This window comes from Rhinoraja longicauda, chromosome 18 (genome assembly GCF_053455715.1).
Source record: "Rhinoraja longicauda isolate Sanriku21f chromosome 18, sRhiLon1.1, whole genome shotgun sequence".
NCBI lineage: Eukaryota > Metazoa > Chordata > Chondrichthyes > Rajiformes > Arhynchobatidae > Rhinoraja > Rhinoraja longicauda.
Window position 1 is genome coordinate 16,614,141 of NC_135970.1, and position 21,623 is coordinate 16,635,763.

At 41.4% G+C, this 21,623-nt stretch overlaps 1 protein-coding gene across 1 annotated transcript in view; it reads left to right on the plus strand.

Moving 5' to 3' along the window:
• The window catches only part of ptprja (protein tyrosine phosphatase receptor type Ja), a 187,452-nt gene that overhangs the window by 52,795 nt on the left and 113,034 nt on the right, over nucleotides 1–21,623 (plus strand). Inside the window, exons 4-5 of the mRNA XM_078414890.1 lie at nucleotides 511–768; nucleotides 2,571–2,840. Of these exons, the coding sequence (XP_078271016.1) occupies nucleotides 511–768; nucleotides 2,571–2,840 (528 nt within the window). The remainder of the gene's footprint in view (nucleotides 1–510; nucleotides 769–2,570; nucleotides 2,841–21,623) is intronic.

Below are 21,623 nucleotides of genomic sequence, written 5' to 3' on the forward strand. Positions count from 1 at the left end.
CTGCCTCAATGACCTCCTCTAGCAGCTCATTCCATATACCCACCACCCTCTGTGTTAAACAGTTGCCCCTCAGGTTCCTATTAAATCTTCCCCTCTCACCTTAAACCTATGTCTTCTGGTTCTTGATTCCCCTACTCTGGGTAAAAATTGCATTCACCCTATATATTTCCTCATGATCTGATACACCATGATAAGATAACCCCTTAGCCTCCAGTGCTCCAAAACTGCCTCCAGTGCTCCTACATGTTCAACTTCAAGGTTGGTAGAGTACCCAAGATAAGAATTCATTAATAATTGAGGCAAAGTGTCTACGATTGAAGTTGAAAGGATCTCCGGACGGAAAATATTCACAATGGAGTTAATAAATTGATTGTCGTGATGGAAACAAGATTGCTAATGAAAATGAAGTGGAATGATGTGGACAGATGCAGCATCACTTGTCACAGTGCAATGAAACATGAGGCAGTATGAGCTTACTATTATTCACATTATCTCAATTAATAATTGCAGCGCCAAACCCTGTGAGCAATGTAACGGTTTCACATCGCAACACCACTTCAATTACTCTGAGCTGGAACCAACCATTCGGCAACACGTCTGAGTATATGTATAAGGTAGTATTGAGTGACAATCTCCGAACAAAGGTGACTGCTGATCTATTCATCGTTTTTATGAATCTGAGTCCTGGAACTGAATACACATTCAGCGTGTTCACTCTGGTGGCAGAAAATACATCAGCAGGTCCGGTCAATATCTCCACTGCGACAGGTAAGAAGAGTTTTATGTGGATTTTGCTTCAATGGGAACTCTTTCCTGAGCAAGACTTTCCTTGAATGATCCTTTGAAAGACAACACACCTGTGAACAGAATCAAAACATCAAGTTGAATATTCTGTGCATTTTATTAAACTATATTTCAAATATTCAATATTTGGGAATGAAATAAGGTGCATGCCAGTTGTGATAATTTAAGTAAGGCAGCAAAATGGCGCAGCTGGGAGAGCTACTGTCTCATTAGCATCAGTAACCCGGGTTCGATGCTGACCTTGGGTGCTGTCCGTGTGGAGTTTGCATGTTCTCCCTGTAACTGTGTGGATTTCTTCCAGTTGCTTTGGTTTACTCCCACATCCCAAAGACGTGCGGGATTGCAAGTTAAATGGCCTCTGTAAATTACCCCTAGTGTGAAGGGAGTGGATGTGAAAGTGGGATAACATAGAACTAGTGTGAATGGTTGGCATGGACTCGGTTGGCCAAAAAGCCTGTTTCCTTGCTGTACATTTTCATCAAAATTGAATGGACAGCTCCAAAGTGTTTCCAATAAGGAAATTATTATAATACTAGACCAAGTGGACCCATTAGGCCCAAACCTCCCCTGCATTGGTCCAGGACCCTCTCCTCCCCCACTCCCCTCCCACTCACGCACTCACTCCATTCCCCCTTCTCCCCCTCACCCACTCCATCCCCCCTCAACCCCCACATATCCCCCACTCACCCACTCCATCCCCCCTCAACCCCCTTTAAAACTCCCCCAAACCTCCCCTGCATTGGTCTAGCACCCCCCACCTTCCCCCTTCTCCCACCACCCCCCCTTCCCCTCCCTCTCCTTCCCCTCCCTCTCCTTCCCCTCCCTCTCCTTCCCCTCCCTCCCCTTCCCGTCCCTCCCCCCTTCCCCTCCCTCCCCCTCCCCCTTCCCCCCCTTCCCCCCCTCCCCTCTTCCCCTCCCTCCCCCTTCCCCTCCCTCCCCCCTTCCCCTCCCTCCCCCCTTCCCCTCCCTCCCCCCTTCCCCTCCCTCCCCCCTTCCCCTCCCTCCCCCCTTCCCCTCCCTCCCCCCTTCCCCTCCCTCCCCCCTTCCCCTCCCTCCCCCCTTCCCCTCCCTCCTCCCTTTCCCTCCCTCCCCCTTCCCCTCCTCCCTTTCCCTCCCTCCCCCTTCCCCTCCCTCCCCCTTCCCCTCCCTCCCCCTTCCCCTCCCTCCCCCTTCCCTTCCCTCCCCCTTCCCCTCCCTCCCCCTTCCCCTCCCTCCCCCTTCCCCTCCCTCCCCCTTCCCCTCCCTCCCCTTCCCCTCCCTTCCCCCTCCCCCCTTCCCCTCCCTCCTCCCCCCTTCCCCTCCCTCCTCCCCCTTCCCCTCCCTCCTCCCCCTTCCCCTCCTCCCCCCTTCCCCTCCCTCCCCCCTTCCCCTCCCCCCTTCCCCTCCCTCCCTCCTTCCCCTCCCTCCTTCCCCTCCCCCCTTCCCTTCCCTTCCCTCCCCCCCCCTTCCCTTCCCTCCCCCCCTTCCTTCCCCCCTTCCCTTCCCCTCCCCCTTCCCCCCCTCCCCTCCCTCCCTCCTTCCCCTCCCTCCCCTTTCTCCTCCCTCCCCCCTCCCTACTGTTGGATGATGATGAGATCTATTGAAGAAAATAATGTATTATCTTCAAAGCAGGAAATAGCCAAGTATCAATCATTGGTTTTACTACTTAGTGTAGGATTTATGATTTCTTTTCAAGTAAAAAAAACAATGTTTACTAGATAATTCAGTTAGCATTACTATTTTGTACCTATTATGCATATCATTATCTAATAACTTGTTTCTAACAGTTCCTTCCAAGCCAGGAGCCATTATAGTTACCGATGTAAGCAACAGTTCCATCTCATTGAGCTTGGGAAATCCTGCGAATATGACCATCAACCAATTCTACTTCAACATCTCATATGGAATAGCAAGTGATCGAAATAATTCCTTGAATGAAAGTTCAAATTTCACCACAATCCAAGATCTGCAATCTGGAACCAATTACACCATCTCTGTGACAACGGTTATTCCAGCTGGAGTGGAGAGTGAAGCTGTGGTTCTAAGTCAGTTTACAAGTAAGTGGATGCCATTTCCCTGATGACCTGAGGTGCAGCTCACACAGGAGAATGAAGTAGAAAGGTTCTTCTTCGACCTTGTGAGGTCGTTGGATTAAAAAAGCATTTGGGCTACAATGTCATATATTGGATTGAAGATGTTCTACCGAGAGTTTCGTTGCAGCCTTTGTCTTAAATAGACTTCCGTGCCTCAGAATTTTTGCTCTTTCACCTTGACTGTAGAGAGGTGATTCTCATACTTTAACTCCAATTATCAGCATCGCATTGAAGTTTGTAAGCCATGTCACCTGGGTGGGCGCGGAGACTCTGTCATCAAATCTGATGAAGGACAGATTTTACTGATCGTGATTCTGATGGTTGCTACAGATCCAAGATCATGGCAATTCCAACTTCAAATCAAAATGTTTCTAATGACTATAGTTGTGAGGAGACAAAGTGATCAAGCCTGTTTCTAATTGCTAGTTGATGGACAAAAGTCAAGCAGGTCCCATCAGTAGATCTTTCTCTTCAGTAAATGATACAGCTTTAAGGGAGATAGAAAAGTATGCAGATATTAAAATCTTGAGCAAAACAAACTGCTGGAGGAACTCAGCAGGTAAAGACTCTGGAGGGAATGGATTGAACAGTCCTGACCCAAAATGTATGTCCATCCCCTCCACAAAAACTGACCTGCTGAGTTCCTCCAGCACTTTGTTTTTTCCAACTTTAAAAGCTCAGGTTTTACAAGAAGAATGGCTTGGCTTAAGTAAATGGGACAAAGGCATGCAACAGTTATTTGCATCGTGATCTGTTGTTCGAATTGTTTACTTACATTCAAAGATGTGGGAGATACTACAAAGGCAAACATTTTCTACCTATCCCTGTACGGATATGTGCGGATATTCCTAATCCACCACCTTCCGCTTTCCTGGTGAAGGAATGTAGAGTTGGCAGGCATTGGGTTGCATTAAGGTGCTGTACTAGACACTAGACACTGACTTACCAATGGAGGCGTGGATAGGTGCACCATTGTTTGTCAAAGATAATTAAGCATTAGGCACCCTGTGATAAGTGTTATTCTCCAACCATCATTGTCTATTTACTCCAATTGCAGGAGTGAATTGTTGCATGTGATTTCTGAATGTGGAAAAATGAGTTTTCCTACATTTATGAGTGACATATACATGACATTCATTGAATCGTGTAATTTGTGTAGTTATATAATTTACTATATCAATTTTTGTGCTTTCACCGACCATTATTATCTAATTACTTGCCTGTGCCATATCCTTCCAAGCCAGATATTGTTACTATGATGGCCTTCAGCAACAGTTCCATCTCCTTGAGTTTAGGGAGACCTGTGGACATGAGGGTCACCCAGAATAATTTCAACTTCGTGTACAAGACTGTCAAAAGTTCTGATGTTTCCTTGAGTGAAAATACAGAATCTACTGCAATTCAAGACCTAGTAGCTGGAACCAATTTCACCAATGCTGTGACTGCTGTTGTTCTCTGTGGAGTGAAGAGTGAAGCTGTGGATCTAAATCAGTTTACAAGTAAATTTATATGGAATTAAATTTCACCCCCATCGACTAGGTTTCATGTCATGTGTGAGAAGCAAATACATTGAGTTATACAACCAATTAGTTATCTTGTTGATGCTATGGCTTTTGAACTACTTTTGTTGATTATGTTTAATTAATACTCAAAAAAGAAGGCAGTAGAGAATAGAGAGGATGTTTGCAAGTGGTTGGCCTGTTTCATTGCATCGTGTGAAAGTGCTATTAAATATGCAGGCAGTTTAGGGATGGGCTGGACACTACACTGAGAATAGAAGAGATTGGGATGACATAGATGAATCGGCACCATTTGTAATGGATCATTAAATACAGAGAAGCATAAGGCAGTATCAGATCGTTGTTATTCTCAACATCTCAATAACTGCAGAATCAAATCCTGTCAACAATGTAACCATTTAAAATCACACACCACCTCAGTTATTCTGAGCTGAGGTAGACCAGTTGATAACTGCAAGACAGAATATGCATATAAGGTGGCACTGAATGGAAATCCTCCAATAATGATGATTGGTAATAAATTCATTACAGTAACACAACTGAATCCTGGAGTTGGACACGCATTCAGTGTGTTCATATTAGCGGCAGATGATACATCAGTAGATCTTGTCAATGTCTCTTCTATTACAGTTAAGGACAGCTTAACTATTGTTTTAATAGGAATTTCTCTCTGGTGAATTAAGCTAATTCTGCTACCGGTAAATGGGCTGAGGTGCAGCCCACAAGTGAGAAACAAGTAAGAAAGGACCATGTTTACAGCTGATGAGAACATTGGAATTAGGAAAGTATTTGGGAGTCATGTCAGATATTTGTTCCGCATCTCCAGAACAAATCATCTGAAGATAAGTGTTCTGCAAGGAGTTTTGTTAGTTGCAACTTTTGTTATTAAGGGGTGGTCTCTCTCTCAGCCGGAATTGTTGTTCTTATTGCTTGAGAAGCTGGCTAGCACAGTGGAATAATGTGCAAGGGTCACACTGTTGCTGAAAAGTTAAATGTTGTGGGAATGCAGCTTAATTGATGTCAGGATTTGGTCTTTTTGGATTTTATGAAGTGGCTGAGCATTATTCTGAGTGACATTGAAATGATAATCAGCATCTTATCAACACCTGCAAACCAAAATCCTGTCAACTCTGACATTGGAGACCACTAAGGCCATGTCATATAATCTCATCTTGAACAAAACTGATGGTCATGAGAAGGACAACAGCTACAGACTGGAGATGAGGGCAATTCCACATTCCAATCAAAATATCTGTAATGTTTTCACTGACTGTAATTGTGAGGAGATGGAGTGCACAATTCGTAGCACGTGCTATTTTGCAGTTTCACATGAGAAATGTTTTCTCTCAAGACAGTCCTAATCTATTTGCAGATCTGGACGACTTTCATTGCAGTGCTTAAACGTTAGTTAAATTTGATGTGAGCACCTTGCAAGACATTATTCAAGTAAACTCCTTCATGAATTTGCATTTGCCAAAATCACCTTTTAAACTATGTGGCTGCAGCTCCATGGTTCATGTGACTGCTGTGAGTGGCTATTCTTGAATTAGTTGACCAACCAGACATTTTGTTGACTTTGATTGCTTGTTGAGTGCTTTCAATGATAATGATTAAATGGTACTGAGGAAACGCAGCAAAAGGTCAGCAGAGAGGGTGATTCAATGTGGTTGCTGTGTTTTATTGGATTTCTTCAAAGTGATATTAAATATGCGCTGAGTTTAGGAATGGAATGGGCACTGCCTTGCTTCTGGAAAGTGATTGGAAAGATATGAATTGATACAACACGAGCAGTCAGAAATCAGCTCAGACACGATTTATTATGTGATTGCTGTTATTCTCAAAATCTCATTAATAATTGCAGAGTCAAACCCTAACACTCCAGCCATCTTAGATCGCAACACCACTTCAGTTACTCTGAGCTGGGACCAACCTTTTGACCACAAGCCTGAGTATACTTATAAGGTGGCACTGGATGGAAAACGTATCACATTTGTGAATGGTAATGACTTCATTGCTGTGACGCACCTGGATCCTGGAACCGAATACATGTTCAGTGTGTTCACATTATTGATCGATTATACATCAGATCCGGTTAATGTCTTTTCTACTACAGGTGAGGAGGGGTTAACATGGAATTTACGTTAAGGAGTGCTTCTATTACCAGGACATTTGGGTAGAACTGTAGCTCAGCCCATCTTGCATGAATCCATGTCAGGGAAGACCTGTGAATAGATTGAAACAGTCAGGTTCAGGATTTGTGCTTATTGATGAAATTAGTCTTTTGGCACGAAGATTGGAATGTTGTCGCGTCACAATGTATAAGGAAGAACAACTTCTATGGTTCATGCTTCTCATTCATCTATGGCTAATGTGGAAATTGTTGTGATTATGAAGAGTTAGCGGAAATCAATTATTCCATCCATCATAAAGTGGAAACTGACGCCTGTAAAGCTTCGGGTAGCATCATTCTTGATAGAATGGTGGAATGGTGCTGATCTGATTCTAGTTAGGATGCAAATTTGTAGCTCCATTTGTCCCCTTTACATCACAGTATTGCGCATGGTTGGAGAGTGTTGCAGGTTGCACACAATGAACTGCTGAAAATTGTGGAGGGAGATGCCTCGTGACTTTGAATATGGAAACAGTAAACTGAATTATAAGGTGGGAGGAGGTGTGTAACATATCTACACAATGTTGACTGAAACAGGCAATTTGTGTAGATGCTTAAATTATTGTATCAAATTTTGTGCTTTAACTGAACGTTATTTCATTACTTCCCTCTGACAGTTCCTTCCAAGCCAGGAACCATTAGTGTGATGGCCTTAAGCAACAATTCAATTTCCTTGAGTTTAGGGAGACCTATGGACATTTGCGTCGCTCAGTACAATTTTAGTATTACGTATGGGACAGGCAACAGTGCTGATGTTTCTTTGAACGAAAGTACAAATTCCACCACAATCCAAGATCTTCAGTCTGGAACCAACTATACCATCTTTGTGACGACGGTTTATGGTGGAGTGAAGAGTGAAGCCGTGGTTCTAAACCAGTTTTCACATAAGTGGGATGCAAATTCCCTTGTGAGCTGAGGTGAAGCACAAATGGCAGAAGCAAGTAAGAAAGAACCCTGTTCCAGCTTGAGAGGTATTTGGATTTACAAAGGATTTTGGAGACGGTGTCAGATATTTGGTTGAAGGTATTCTGCAGAGAGTTTTATTCATTGAAATGTTTCTTATTAATGGGTAGTTGGTTTGTCTGCCTCAATTCAAATTGTTGCTCTCGCACCTTGGCACCAGAGATGTGCTTGTACTATCATTACAAGACTTCTGGTGATCAACACACCGAATATTGCCAGGAGTCATATTCTTGACGAAGAGTTGCACCAGCATTGCTTGTGTTAATGTTGATCATTATGGTATTTTATGAATTGGATAAACATTACTTTAGTTGTGATTGAACCAATAATTAGATCTCATCAACACATGCAAAATAAAACAATGCATCTTTGGCAAGGTTAAAAACTGGTCACAACATGTTATTAAAAGTCATCTGGGAAAAACATTCTCATCATAAGGCTGACGTACTACAACATAGCGTTGAGGGGAAGTCCTTCGTCGGCGTCAAAATGTTTGTACTGACTAGTTGTGTGGCGATGGAAAGCTAGAGCATGCTTCTTGTTCAGCACTTGTTGGAACAGAAGAGGCAAACAAGTAGATCCTGGTCTTCATGGCATGAGTGCAATTTTCAAGCATCAGGTTTGGCATGGTTGAAGCAGATGGGATGAAAGTGTGTAACAGTTATCCTCATCCTTGCCCATTGTACAGATTGATTGCTTATTTTTCAAAATAGGAACCTTTGGCAACGTGAAGATCTACTGCCCATTAGTCCTGGCCTTTGAGAAGACAGACATTGATGCTGGGTGTGGAATTTCCAGATTAAGTTCTTACAAAGCCACCTTGCTGCCTTTGTTTTGTTGCATGTGAACATCGCAAACACAGGTATTGGTCCCTGTGTGTGTGTGTGTGATGTTGTCTGCTTTGAAACATTCTTTTACACTCTCTGCCTTGTCCTCGATGCTGTAGTGAATGTGCCAGCTGCTCTCAATGTCATTCACTGCAGGGTGGAAGTGTTGATTCAAACTTGAGGGTTGGATCGTTGAAAGGAAGGAACTCTTCCTCAATTAATTTACATTTGGTGCAAAGCACATTTCAAACTCAATTAAAGGTGGTACTGTGAAAGGAGATGGGCGATAACTGATGGAAATAAATGGCTTTCATCTGGAAAAATTCCACTGGCAAATGAGAACTTGGAAGATTGCTAAAACTCTACATGGGCTTAGTTACCGGCCTACTGGTGGCATTGGAGTCCAGATCTGCTGGATATATTGTCATCTCTACCATGAAGATCTTGTTGTTTGCATGCTGTAATGTCCTGGAAATGTGCATCAATAATGGCAGGTGACTGCAACTCTGCTGGTTGTTTAGTTGTCAGGTTCTTGTTGTGTGTGGCCATTTTAGAATTAATTGCTAAGTCTTGTTGACTGCCATGGCTTGTCGGGTGCCTTTGATGATAATGATTAAATAATACTGAGGAAAGAAGACAAAAAGGGAAGCTGAAAGGATTATTTGAATGTGGTTGCTGTATTTTGGATTTCTTGATGACATTAAATATACATGGAGATTTGGAATGGAAGGGCATTGCCTTGCTCCTGGAGAGGGATTGGAAAGATATGGATTGATGCAACACCAGTTATCAGAGAACAATTGTTTTGTCACAAATCATTGTGAGATTGATATTATTTGCAACATCTCATTAATGATTGCGGAGCCAAACCCCGTGAACACATTAACTGTCTTAAATCGCAACACAACTTCAGTTACTCTAAGCTGGGATCAGCCATTGAACCACAAGCCTGTGAATATCTATAAGGTGGCACTGAATGGAAATCTCTCCACGATTTTGACTGGTAATGAATTTATAACTTTGACGCAACTGAATCCTGGAACCAGATACACATTCAGTGTGTTCACACTGACGGCAGATAATACATCAGCAGATCCGGTTAATGGCTCTTCTACTACAGGTGAGAATTACGTATTGTGGTATTTGCCTTAAAGGATTTGCTTCTATGATCATGTTATTTTGGTAGAATTGTAGCTAGACCAATCTTACATGATCCCATGTGGGGAAGACCTGTGAACAGACTGAAACCATCAGGTTCAGGATTTGTGCTTTGTGATGAAATTAGTCTTTTGGTACTGAGAATGTTGTACCACATCTTGGACACAAGGAAGAATAGTCCTGTGATTCCCATTTTTCATCCATCTAAGGGTGATGTATAAATTGTGAGGAATTAACAGAAATCAATTATACCAATTATAATACAGTGGAAATGGATGCCTGTGAAGCTTCAGTTAGCATTTTTCTTGATAGAGATGTGGAATGGTCCGGAGATTCATAGTGAAGAATGTAAATTTATAGCTCTATTTCACTCATTTGCATCACAGCCCCATGCATGGTTGGAGTGCGTTGCAAGTTGCACCTGAATACTGAGAGTTGTGGGAAGGGAGTGTCTCCATGTAACTTTGAACATGGAAAAAGTAGAGAAAACTGAGATGGGAGGTGGTGTTCAATAATGTTCAAGACCAACATGTAAAATATTGATTGAACTATGAAATTCGCGCAGACATTTCATTTGCTGTATTAGTGTTGTATGTTGCAGTCGTCAACCATCATTGTCCATTTATATGCCTCTGACAGTTCCTTCCAAACCAGGATCTGTTACTGTGATGGCCTTAAGCAACAGTACCATCTCCTTGAGCTTAGGCAGACCTGTGGACATGAGGGTCACTCAATACAATTTCAGCATCTCGTACAGGTCTGCCAGCAGTTCCGATGTTTCCTTGACCAGAAGTACAAATTCCACCATAATCCTAGATCTTCAGGCTGGAACAAATTACATCATTTATGTGACAACTGTTGTTCATAATAGAGTGAAGAGTGAAGCTGTGGTTCTAAATCAGTTTACAAGTAAGTGGGATGCAATTTTCCTTGCAAATAGGATTGCTGCCTGCATGGGACAAGCAAGTAAGAAAGGACCATGTTTCAGTTCATGATTTAGGAAAGTATTTGGGAGGTAGTGTTGGATGGTGGGTTGAAGGTGTTTTGCTGATGGGGTTTTTTTGTGAGTTGCAACTTTTGTTATTAATGGACACCTGGTTACTTTGGCTCAGAATTGACTTTTCGACGCTCTCCAAGTTTCTCATTTATGACTTGGAGTTATTGTAATCAAAGCAAGGGACTGATGAATGAGCAAGAATTACATTACTGGTGCAGAGTTAAATGTTGTTGGCATTGATTGTTGCCGTGGAGTTTTTGGATGTTGCAATATGTCAGCATTGATCATTTCTGATGTTATGAACTTTTAGCATATTACTTTGGATGAGAGTGATCAAATTTACAGATATTTGCCATGTATGTGCATTTGGAGGCTCTGTAGCACCATGCCAGGAAATCCTATCAGGAACAGCCATTAAGTTCACCAGTCTGATAATGGCTACAGCTTCAAGTTGAGGGCAAGTCCATCTCCAATTCGAATGTTTCCTCAGAATTGCTGTTTTGAGGAGACAGAATGTTCGATCCTGCCTCTCATTCAAGGCATCAACGCGTTGACGCATGGAACACTGGAAGAGCATGTCAGTAAATCTTTCTTTTTGGATCATGAACACAATCTTGAGAGCTCAGATTTCTCATCAGATATTGCATTGCTTAAGTATATGAGAGAAGAGTGTGCAACAGCCATGCACACTTTGCTTATTTGAATCGTTTATTCACTTTTCAGGACGTGAGCACCAGTGGAAATGTGAGCAGTTACTACCCATGCTTCTTGCCCTTGAGTAGCGTGTGCAAGGGTGCACAATGCAACTGGCTATGGAATTTCCTGAAAAAGATGTTACAAAGACTGTGTATGGTTTGTTGAACTTGCCCAATGCAAACCCTGGAACTGGTTTCTTTGTGATGAATATTGTCCTTTAAACACTGCTCTATCGTGTCTGCTGTGAGACAGAAACGCCATGTGCTTGTTAGCTTCAGTGAACACACCATATATTTCATTGCAAGGTAGAAGTATCCAGAAAACTTGGCTTAAGCTTGTTTCCAGGATTTATTTTATGATATGTGAAAAGTGATTGGAATGATATGGATATTTGCAGTGTTCAAAGCAATGGAATGATGAGCAAGAGTTAAATGTAGTTGGCATAGATTGTTGCCGTGCAGTTTTTGGATGTTGCATTGTGTCAGCATTGATTATTTCGAATGTTATGAAGTTGTAAAGTATTACTTTGGATGAGAGTGATTAAATCTACAGATATTTGCCATGTATGTGCATTTCACAGCTCTGTAGCACCGTGTCAGCAAACTATGGATCAATTGCAGAGAAACATTGGCAGCCTACTGTAGATGATATTCTCAACAAGACTCGAAGCACCACATAATTTTTTCTAATCTAGAAAATACTTTAATATCAACATTGCATACAGTTTGGAGATGATGGCAAGTCCATATTCAAATCAAAAATATTTTTACCATTTGTGGTGGTGAGGAGACGTAACGATTGCACCTGCTTCTCATCCGTCGAATGCACTTTTTGGCATAGAAAGCAGAAGCAGGTCTCATGAGTTGATCTTTCACTTCAAACAAGGAATGAAGTATTAAGAGCTCAGGTTTCACAGGAGAGCAGGCATGACCGAAGTAGATGGGATGAAGATTGAAACAACTGTTCTCATCTCACTTGTAGATTGAATATTTTATTCATTTTTAGGATGTGAGCACAAATCTCCATAAGTGCTTTAACATATTGTTTCAACTACACATTGTAAATGCAGTTCTTGGTTTCTTTATCCATAATATTATGCATTTTGAAACACCCTTTTAAAATTCCCATTCGTAGTCGTGAATTTGCATTTGCTAAAAAACACGGTTGGAGCTGATTTTGAGGTTATGATGTTAGACAGGAAAAGGAGCTTGCAGCTGAATGATTGAAGTGGCTTGATTTGGAAGTGCATTGATAAATGAGGACTTTGATTTGAACTCAATATCACTTTCATTCACTGCTTGTTGGTAGTGAACATTCATGCACAACATAATGTATGCCCTAACTACTGTTTAAGATATTGTACAGAACATATTTTGGAAATATGCATCAATTACAGGCAGGTCATAAATGGTCACTGCTCTGATTGATTTGTGGTTCAGTTTACTGGTGTGAGTGGCCTTCCTGGAACTGTGAAGAGTTACATGTCCAACATTTTTTGTTTGTTGTACGGATTTTGAAGCACCTTTGATAATTATGCCAAACCAGTAATCAAGGAAAAGGCAGAAGGGAAATTGAGAGGTTGGTTGGTCATGTTTCATTGTATCTCCTGAAGCTGCAAAAAAATAGACAGACAGTTTAGGGAAGTACAGGGCACAATGAATGAAAACATATTGGAAAAATATGAAGGCTCCAGTTCCAGTTTTGATGGCAGCGTTCTCAAATAAAAGATCGATGTTATTATCAACATCTCATTAATAATTACAGAACTGAATCCTATAAACAATGTGATTGCCTCAATTCGCAACACCACCTCAGTTACTCTGGCCTTAAGCAACAGCACCATCTCCTTGAGCTTGGGGAGACCTATGAACATGAGGGTCTCCCAGTACAATTTCAGCATCTCGTACAGGACAGCAGCAGTTCCAATGTTTCCTTCAATGAAAGTACAAGTTCCATCACAATCCATGATTTGCAATCTGGAACTAATTATACCATTTCTGTGACGACTATTGTTCACGGTGGAGTGAAGAGTAAATCAGTTTACAAGTGGGATGCAATTTCCTTGTCAGTTAAGATGCAGCCCACAATCGGAAAACAAGTAAATAAGACTTGGTTCCAACTTGAGATCATTGGCTTGAAGAAAGTATTTGGGAGCTAGTGTCGGATATTCTGTTGAAGGTGTTCTGCAGAGCCCATTTAGATGCAGCCTTTGGTGTTGATGGGCAGCTTCTTTCTGTGCCACAGTTTGCATTGCTGTTCTTAAATTTCACACTAGAAAGAGATCGTTCTTTTAATTGTTCTTGTTGTGACCAACACGGTGGAATAATTGGACGAAATGCATCGATAAATGAGGACTTTGTTGATTGTCAAGAACGTTGCATGGATTTTGTTTAAGGCTTGTTGGTGGAGTCCAGCAGTGCAAGAGTTATTATCTGCGCTCCGTTTAAGATCTTGTATAGAACAGATATTGAAAATGTGCATTAATTACTAGAAAGTCATCAGTGGTCATTGCTCTGCCAGATGTTTTGTAGTTCAGGCTACTGCTGTGAGTGGCCCTTATGGAACAGTGAAGAGTTAGTTGTCCAACATGCTTGCTTGCTATTTGCATGGTTTTTCAAGCACCTTTGATGATTATGACTACAAGTAATCAAGAAAGAAAGCAGAAATGAATCTGAGAGGCTGTTTGACAGTGGTAAGTCATATTTCACATTTCATTGTGTCTCTTGAAGTAATGTTAAATATACAGACAATTTAGGGATGTACTAGGAACATCCAAATTAATCAAATCAAACGAAGAGAAGCATGAAGCAGGAAGCAGAATACACAATACACTGGATACACATTCAGTGTGTTCACACTAGCGGCAGATAATACATCAGCAGATCCAGTTAATGTCTCTTCTACTACAGGTAAGGACATCAATTGTTTTAACAGGACCTTCTCTCTGATTACGGTAGACTGCTTAATCTGCAACAAATTATAGAATCATGTAATAAAAGACAAATTAGCTAGTTGTGGACTCAACAACGTGGGAAAAGTAGGAGCTCAGTCAGCATAATTCTTGACAAATGTATATTGAGGTGCTGACCTGATTATTGCTCCGTGGACACTGAATGGTGGCTGTATGGTCTTGATTTGTCTGTCTTGTTCGCCTACCGAATGTACTGACAGTGGGTGTTGCAGGTTTCATATTCTCACTGCCTGTTAGCATTGCTTGTGATTCCTGAACCTGAAAAATGCCGACAAATATTTAAAGGGTTATCCCACAACATTTATGAATAAAATATGTATGACATTTATTGTGCCGATATTTACTTTGTATCACTTTTAGTGCATTCTCCAACCATCATTATCCAATTCCTTGCTTCTGACAGTTCCTTCCAAACCTGGAGCCATTACCGTGATGGCCATTAGCAACAGTTCCATTTCCTTGAGCTTTGGGAGACCTGTGGACATGAGGGTCACCCAGTATAACTTCAGCATCATGTACTGGACTGCCAACAGTTCCGATGTTTCCTTCAATGAAATTACAAATTCCACCATCATCCGTGATCTGCAGCCTGGAACCAATTACACCATTTCTGTGACAACTGTTGTTCACGGTGCAGTGATGAGTGAAGCTGTGCTTCTAAATCAGTTTACAAGTAAGTGGGATGCAATTTCCTTGTGAGCTCGGGTGCAGCCTACAGTCAAGAAACAAATAAGAAAGGACCATGTTCCAACTTGAGATCATTGGGAGGAATTGTCAGATATTTGCTTGAAGATCTTCTGCAGAGACCTTATTTAGTTACTTTTGTTATTGATGGGCAGCTTGTTTCTGGCCTCGGTTTAATTTGTTCTTAAATTTAACATGAAAAAGGCATCTCTCCTCCTTTAACTGGTCCAGTTGTGACCAACACACTGGTAAAATTGGTTGAGATCCATTTGTTGGTGAAAAGTTGAATGTTGCTGGAATGGAATTTCGTAACAAAGTTGATGTTTGGATTAGTCCTTTGTTGATTTTGTGAAGTGCTGACAGACAGATTGAACCGATTATTGGCATTTCATCAATGGCTACAAAACAGAACAATGTGTACCCGGTGAAGTTGCCGACTCCTAGCACCATGTTGTTTAATCTCATGTGGAACAGACTTTATGATCAACAGCATGGCATTGGAAACAGTTTAGAGATGAGACCAGGTGCGTCTGCACGTCAATTGTTTTCTTTTACCACCTCATCCATTGAACCCTCTTTTTGTCACATCAAGCCCAAACAGGTCTTTCTCTTCAAATAGTGAATGATGTTTTAAGACCTCAATGTTCGCATGAGAGAAGGCATTGCTTCAATAGATGGGATGAAGCTTGCAACAGCTGTTCCCATCTCTCTTGTAGGTTGAATATTTAATTCATTTTTTCAGGATGGGAGCATCGCCGACAAAGTTTACATTTACGATTCATTCCCATTCGCTCTTGAGCGAGTGGTGCTGAGGCAATAACTGTGATAGTCCTAGCACAGTATTATTGGGAATGGTGTATCCTGATGGGCATGTTCCAAAGCTCATTTAGTGCTTTTACGTTTTGTTTTGTGGTGTCCAAGTGTGCAAGAGGTAATACCTACTCTCCGTTTAACTTCTCGTAGAGAACAAATCTTGGAAATATGCTTCAATTACTGGAAAGTCATGTGGTCAGTGCACTGCTGGTTGCTTTGTGGTTCATGTTACTGCTGTCAGTGGCTTTTCTGGAACTGTCAAGAGTTAGTTCTCCAACATGCTTTCTTGGTTGTTGTGTGCCTTCTCGAGCACCTTTGATGATTATGACTAGTAGTAATCATGAAAAAGGCAGAAGGAAAATTGAAAACTTGTTTGAAAGTGGTTGGTCATGTGTCAGTGCATCAGTTGAAGCTGCATTAAATAGGCAGACACTTTCACAAAGTACTGGACACAGCCTGGTGAATGTAAACTTAGTGGAAAAATATGGATGGCTACAGCACCAGCTTTGCTGACATTGTCAAATGAAGAGAAGCATGAAGCAGAATGAGATTGGTGTTATTCTCAGCATCTCATTGATAATTGCAGAACCTAATCCTGTGAAGAATGTAACTGCTTCAAGTCGCAACACCACTTCAGTTACTCTGAGTTGGAACAAAACGCTTGACTGGAAGCCTGAGTATACCTATAAGGTGACACTGAGTGGACATCTCCCAATTATGATAACTAAAAATGAATTCATTACTGTGGCACAACTAAATCCTGGAACTGGATACACATTCAGTGTGTTCACACTGGCGGCAGATAATACATCAGCAGATCCAGTTAATGTCTCTTCTACTACAGGTGAGGACATCAATTGTTTTAACAGGACCTTCTCTCTGATTACGGTAGACTGCTTAATCTGCAACAAATTATAGAATCATGTAATCATGTAATAAAAGACAAATTAGCTAGTTGTGGACTCAACAACGTGGGAAAAGTAGGAGCTCAGTCAGCATAATTCTTGACAAATGTATATTGAGGTGCTGACCTGATTATTGCTCCGTGGACACTGAATGGTGGCTGTATGGTCTTGATTTGTCTGTCTTGTTCGCCTACCGAATGTACTGACAGTGGGTGTTGCAGGTTTCATATTCTCACTGCCTGTTAGCATTGCTTGTGATTCCTGAACCTGAAAAATGCCGACAAATATTTAAAGGGTTATCCCACAACATTTATGAATAAAATATGTATGACATTTATTGTGCCGATATTTACTTTGTATCACTTTTAGTGCATTCTCCAACCATCATTATCCAATTCCTTGCTTCTGACAGTTCCTTCCAAACCTGGAGCCATTACCGTGATGGCCATTAGCAACAGTTCCATTTCCTTGAGCTTTGGGAGACCTGTGGACATGAGGGTCACCCAGTATAACTTCAGCATCATGTACTGGACTGCCAACAGTTCCGATGTTTCCTTCAATGAAATTACAAATTCCACCATCATCCGTGATCTGCAGCCTGGAACCAATTACACCATTTCTGTGACAACTGTTGTTCACGGTGCAGTGAAGAGTGAAGCTGTGCTTCTAAATCAGTTTACAAGTAAGTGGGATGCAATTTCCTTGTGAGCTCGGGTGCAGCCTACAGTCAAGAAACAAATAAGAAAGGACCATGTTCCAACTTGAGATCATTGGGAGGAATTGTCAGATATTTGCTTGAAGATCTTCTGTAGAGACCTTATTTAGTTACTTTTGTTATTGATGGGCAGCTTGTTTCTGGCCTCGGTTTAATTTGTTCTTAAATTTAACATGAGAAAGGCATCTCTCCTCCTTTAACTGGTCCAGTTGTGACCAACACACTGGTATAATTGGTTGAGATCCATTTGTTGGTGAAAAGTTGAATGTTGCTGGAATGGAATTTCGTAACAAAGTTGATGTTTGGATTAGTCCTTTGTTGATTTTGTGAAGTGCTGACAGACAGATTGAACCGATTATTGGCATTTCATCAATGGCTACAAAACAGAACAATGTGTACCCGGTGAAGTTGCCGACTCCTAGCACCATGTTGTTTAATCTCATGTGGAACAGACTTTATGATCAACAGCATGGCATTGGAAACAGTTTAGAGATGAGACCAGGTGCGTCTGCACGTCAATTGTTTTCTTTTACCACCTCATCCATTGAACCCTCTTTTTGTCACATCAAGCCCAAACAGGTCTTTCTCTTCAAATAGTGAATGATGTTTTAAGACCTCAACGTTCGCATGAGAGAAGGCATTGCTTCAATAGATGGGATGAAGCTTGCAACAGCTGTTCCCATCTCTCTTGTAGGTTGAATATTTAATTCATTTTTTCAGGATGGGAGCATCGCCGACAAAGTTTACATTTACGATTCATTCCCATTCGCTCTTGAGCGAGTGGTGCTGAGGCAATAACTGTGATAGTCCTAGCACAGTATTATTGGGAATGGTGTATCCTGATGGGCATGTTCCAAAGCTCATTTAGTGCTTTTACGTTTTGTTTTGTGGTGTCCAAGTGTGCAAGAGGTAATACCTACTCTCCGTTTAACTTCTCGTAGAGAACAAATCTTGGAAATATGCTTCAATTACTGGAAAGTCATGTGGTCAGTGCACTGCTGGTTGCTTTGTGGTTCATGTTACTGCAGCTGTCAGTGGCTTTTCTGGAACTGTCAAGAGTTAGTTCTCCAACATGCTTTCTTGGTTGTTGTGTGCCTTCTCAAGCACCTTTGATGATTATGACTAGTAGTAATCATGAAAAAGGCAGAAGGAAAATTGAAAACTTGTTTGAAAGTGGTTGGTCATGTGTCAGTGCATCAGTTGAAGCTGCATTAAATAGGCAGACACTTTCACAAAGTACTGGACACAGCCTGGTGAATGTAAACTTAGTGGAAAAATATGGATGGCTACAGCACCAGCTTTGCTGACATTGTCAAATGAAGAGAAGCATGAAGCAGAATGAGATTGGTGTTATTCTCAGCATCTCATTGATAATTGCAGAACCTAATCCTGTGAAGAATGTAACTGCTTCAAGTCGCAACACCACTTCAGTTACTCTGAGTTGGAACAAAACGCTTGACTGGAAGCCTGAGTATACCTATAAGGTGACACTGAGTGGACATCTCCCAATTATGATAAGTAAAAATGAATTCATTACTGTGGCACAACTAAATCCTGGAACTGGATACACATTCAGTGTGTTCACACTGGCGGCAGATAATACATCAGCAGATCCAGTTAATGTCTCTTCTACTACAGGTGAGGACATCAATTGTTTTAACAGGACCTTCTCTCTGATTACGGTAGACTGCTTAATCTGCAACAAATTATAGAATCATGTAATCATGTAATAAAAGACAAATTAGCTAGTTGTGGACTCAACAACGTGGGAAAAGTAGGAGCTCAGTCAGCATAATTCTTGACAAATGTATATTGAGGTGCTGACCTGATTATTGCTCCGTGGACACTGAATGGTGGCTGTATGGTCTTGATTTGTCTGTCTTGTTCGCCTACCGAATGTACTGACAGTGGGTGTTGCAGGTTTCATATTCTCACTGCCTGTTAGCATTGCTTGTGATTCCTGAACCTGAAAAATGCCGACAAATATTTAAAGGGTTATCCCACAACATTTATGAATAAAATATGTATGACATTTATTGTGCCGATATTTACTTTGTATCACTTTTAGTGCATTCTCCAACCATCATTATCCAATTCCTTGCTTCTGACAGTTCCTTCCAAACCTGGAGCCATTACCGTGATGGCCATTAGCAACAGTTCCATTTCCTTGAGCTTTGGGAGACCTGTGGACATGAGGGTCACCCAGTATAACTTCAGCATCATGTACTGGACTGCCAACAGTTCCGATGTTTCCTTCAATGAAATTACAAATTCCACCATCATCCGTGATCTGCAGCCTGGAACCAATTACACCATTTCTGTGACAACTGTTGTTCACGGTGCAGTGAAGAGTGAAGCTGTGCTTCTAAATCAGTTTACAAGTAAGTGGGATGCAATTTCCTTGTGAGCTCGGGTGCAGCCTACAGTCAAGAAACAAATAAGAAAGGACCATGTTCCAACTTGAGATCATTGGGAGGAATTGTCAGATATTTGCTTGAAGATCTTCTGTAGAGACCTTATTTAGTTACTTTTGTTATTGATGGGCAGCTTGTTTCTGGCCTCGGTTTAATTTGTTCTTAAATTTAACATGAGAAAGGCATCTCTCCTCCTTTAACTGGTCCAGTTGTGACCAACACACTGGTATAATTGGTTGAGATCCATTTGTTGGTGAAAAGTTGAATGTTGCTGGAATGGAATTTCGTAACAAAGTTGATGTTTGGATTAGTCCTTTGTTGATTTTGTGAAGTGCTGACAGACAGATTGAACCGATTATTGGCATTTCATCAATGGCTACAAAACAGAACAATGTGTACCCGGTGAAGTTGCCGACTCCTAGCACCATGTTGTTTAATCTCATGTGGAACAGACTTTATGATCAACAGCATGGCATTGGAAACAGTTTAGAGATGAGACCAGGTGCGTCTGCACGTCAATTGTTTTCTTTTACCACCTCATCCATTGAACCCTCTTTTTGTCACATCAAGCCCAAACAGGTCTTTCTCTTCAAATAGTGAATGATGTTTTAAGACCTCAACGTTCGCATGAGAGAAGGCATTGCTTCAATAGATGGGATGAAGCTTGCAACAGCTGTTCCCATCTCTCTTGTAGGTTGAATATTTAATTCATTTTTTCAGGATGGGAGCATCGCCGACAAAGTTTACATTTACGATTCATTCCCATTCGCTCTTGAGCGAGTGGTGCTGAGGCAATAACTGTGATAGTCCTAGCACAGTATTATTGGGAATGGTGTATCCTGATGGGCATGTTCCAAAGCTCATTTAGTGCTTTTACGTTTTGTTTTGTGGTGTCCAAGTGTGCAAGAGGTAATACCTACTCTCCGTTTAACTTCTCGTAGAGAACAAATCTTGGAAATATGCTTCAATTACTGGAAAGTCATGTGGTCAGTGCACTGCTGGTTGCTTTGTGGTTCATGTTACTGCAGCTGTCAGTGGCTTTTCTGGAACTGTCAAGAGTTAGTTCTCCAACATGCTTTCTTGGTTGTTGTGTGCCTTCTCAAGCACCTTTGATGATTATGACTAGTAGTAATCATGAAAAAGGCAGAAGGAAAATTGAAAACTTGTTTGAAAGTGGTTGGTCATGTGTCAGTGCATCAGTTGAAGCTGCATTAAATAGGCAGACACTTTCACAAAGTACTGGACACAGCCTGGTGAATGTAAACTTAGTGGAAAAATATGGATGGCTACAGCACCAGCTTTGCTGACATTGTCAAATGAAGAGAAGCATGAAGCAGAATGAGATTGGTGTTATTCTCAGCATCTCATTGATAATTGCAGAACCTAATCCTGTGAAGAATGTAACTGCTTCAAGTCGCAACACCACTTCAGTTACTCTGAGTTGGAACAAAACGCTTGACTGGAAGCCTGAGTATACCTATAAGGTGACACTGAGTGGACATCTCCCAATTATGATAAGTAAAAATGAATTCATTACTGTGGCACAACTAAATCCTGGAACTGGATACACATTCAGTGTGTTCACACTGGCGGCAGATAATACATCAGCAGATCCAGTTAATGTCTCTTCTACTACAGGTGAGGACATCAATTGTTTTAACAGGACCTTCTCTCTGATTACGGTAGACTGCTTAATCTGCAACAAATTATAGAATCATGTAATTATGTAATAAAAGACAAATTAGCTAGTTGTGGACTCAACAACGTGGGAAAAGTAGGAGCTCAGTCAGCATAATTCTTGACAAATGTATATTGAGGTGCTGACCTGATTATTGCTCCGTGGACACTGAATGGTGGCTGTATGGTCTTGATTTGTCTGTCTTGTTCGCCTACCGAATGTACTGACAGTGGGTG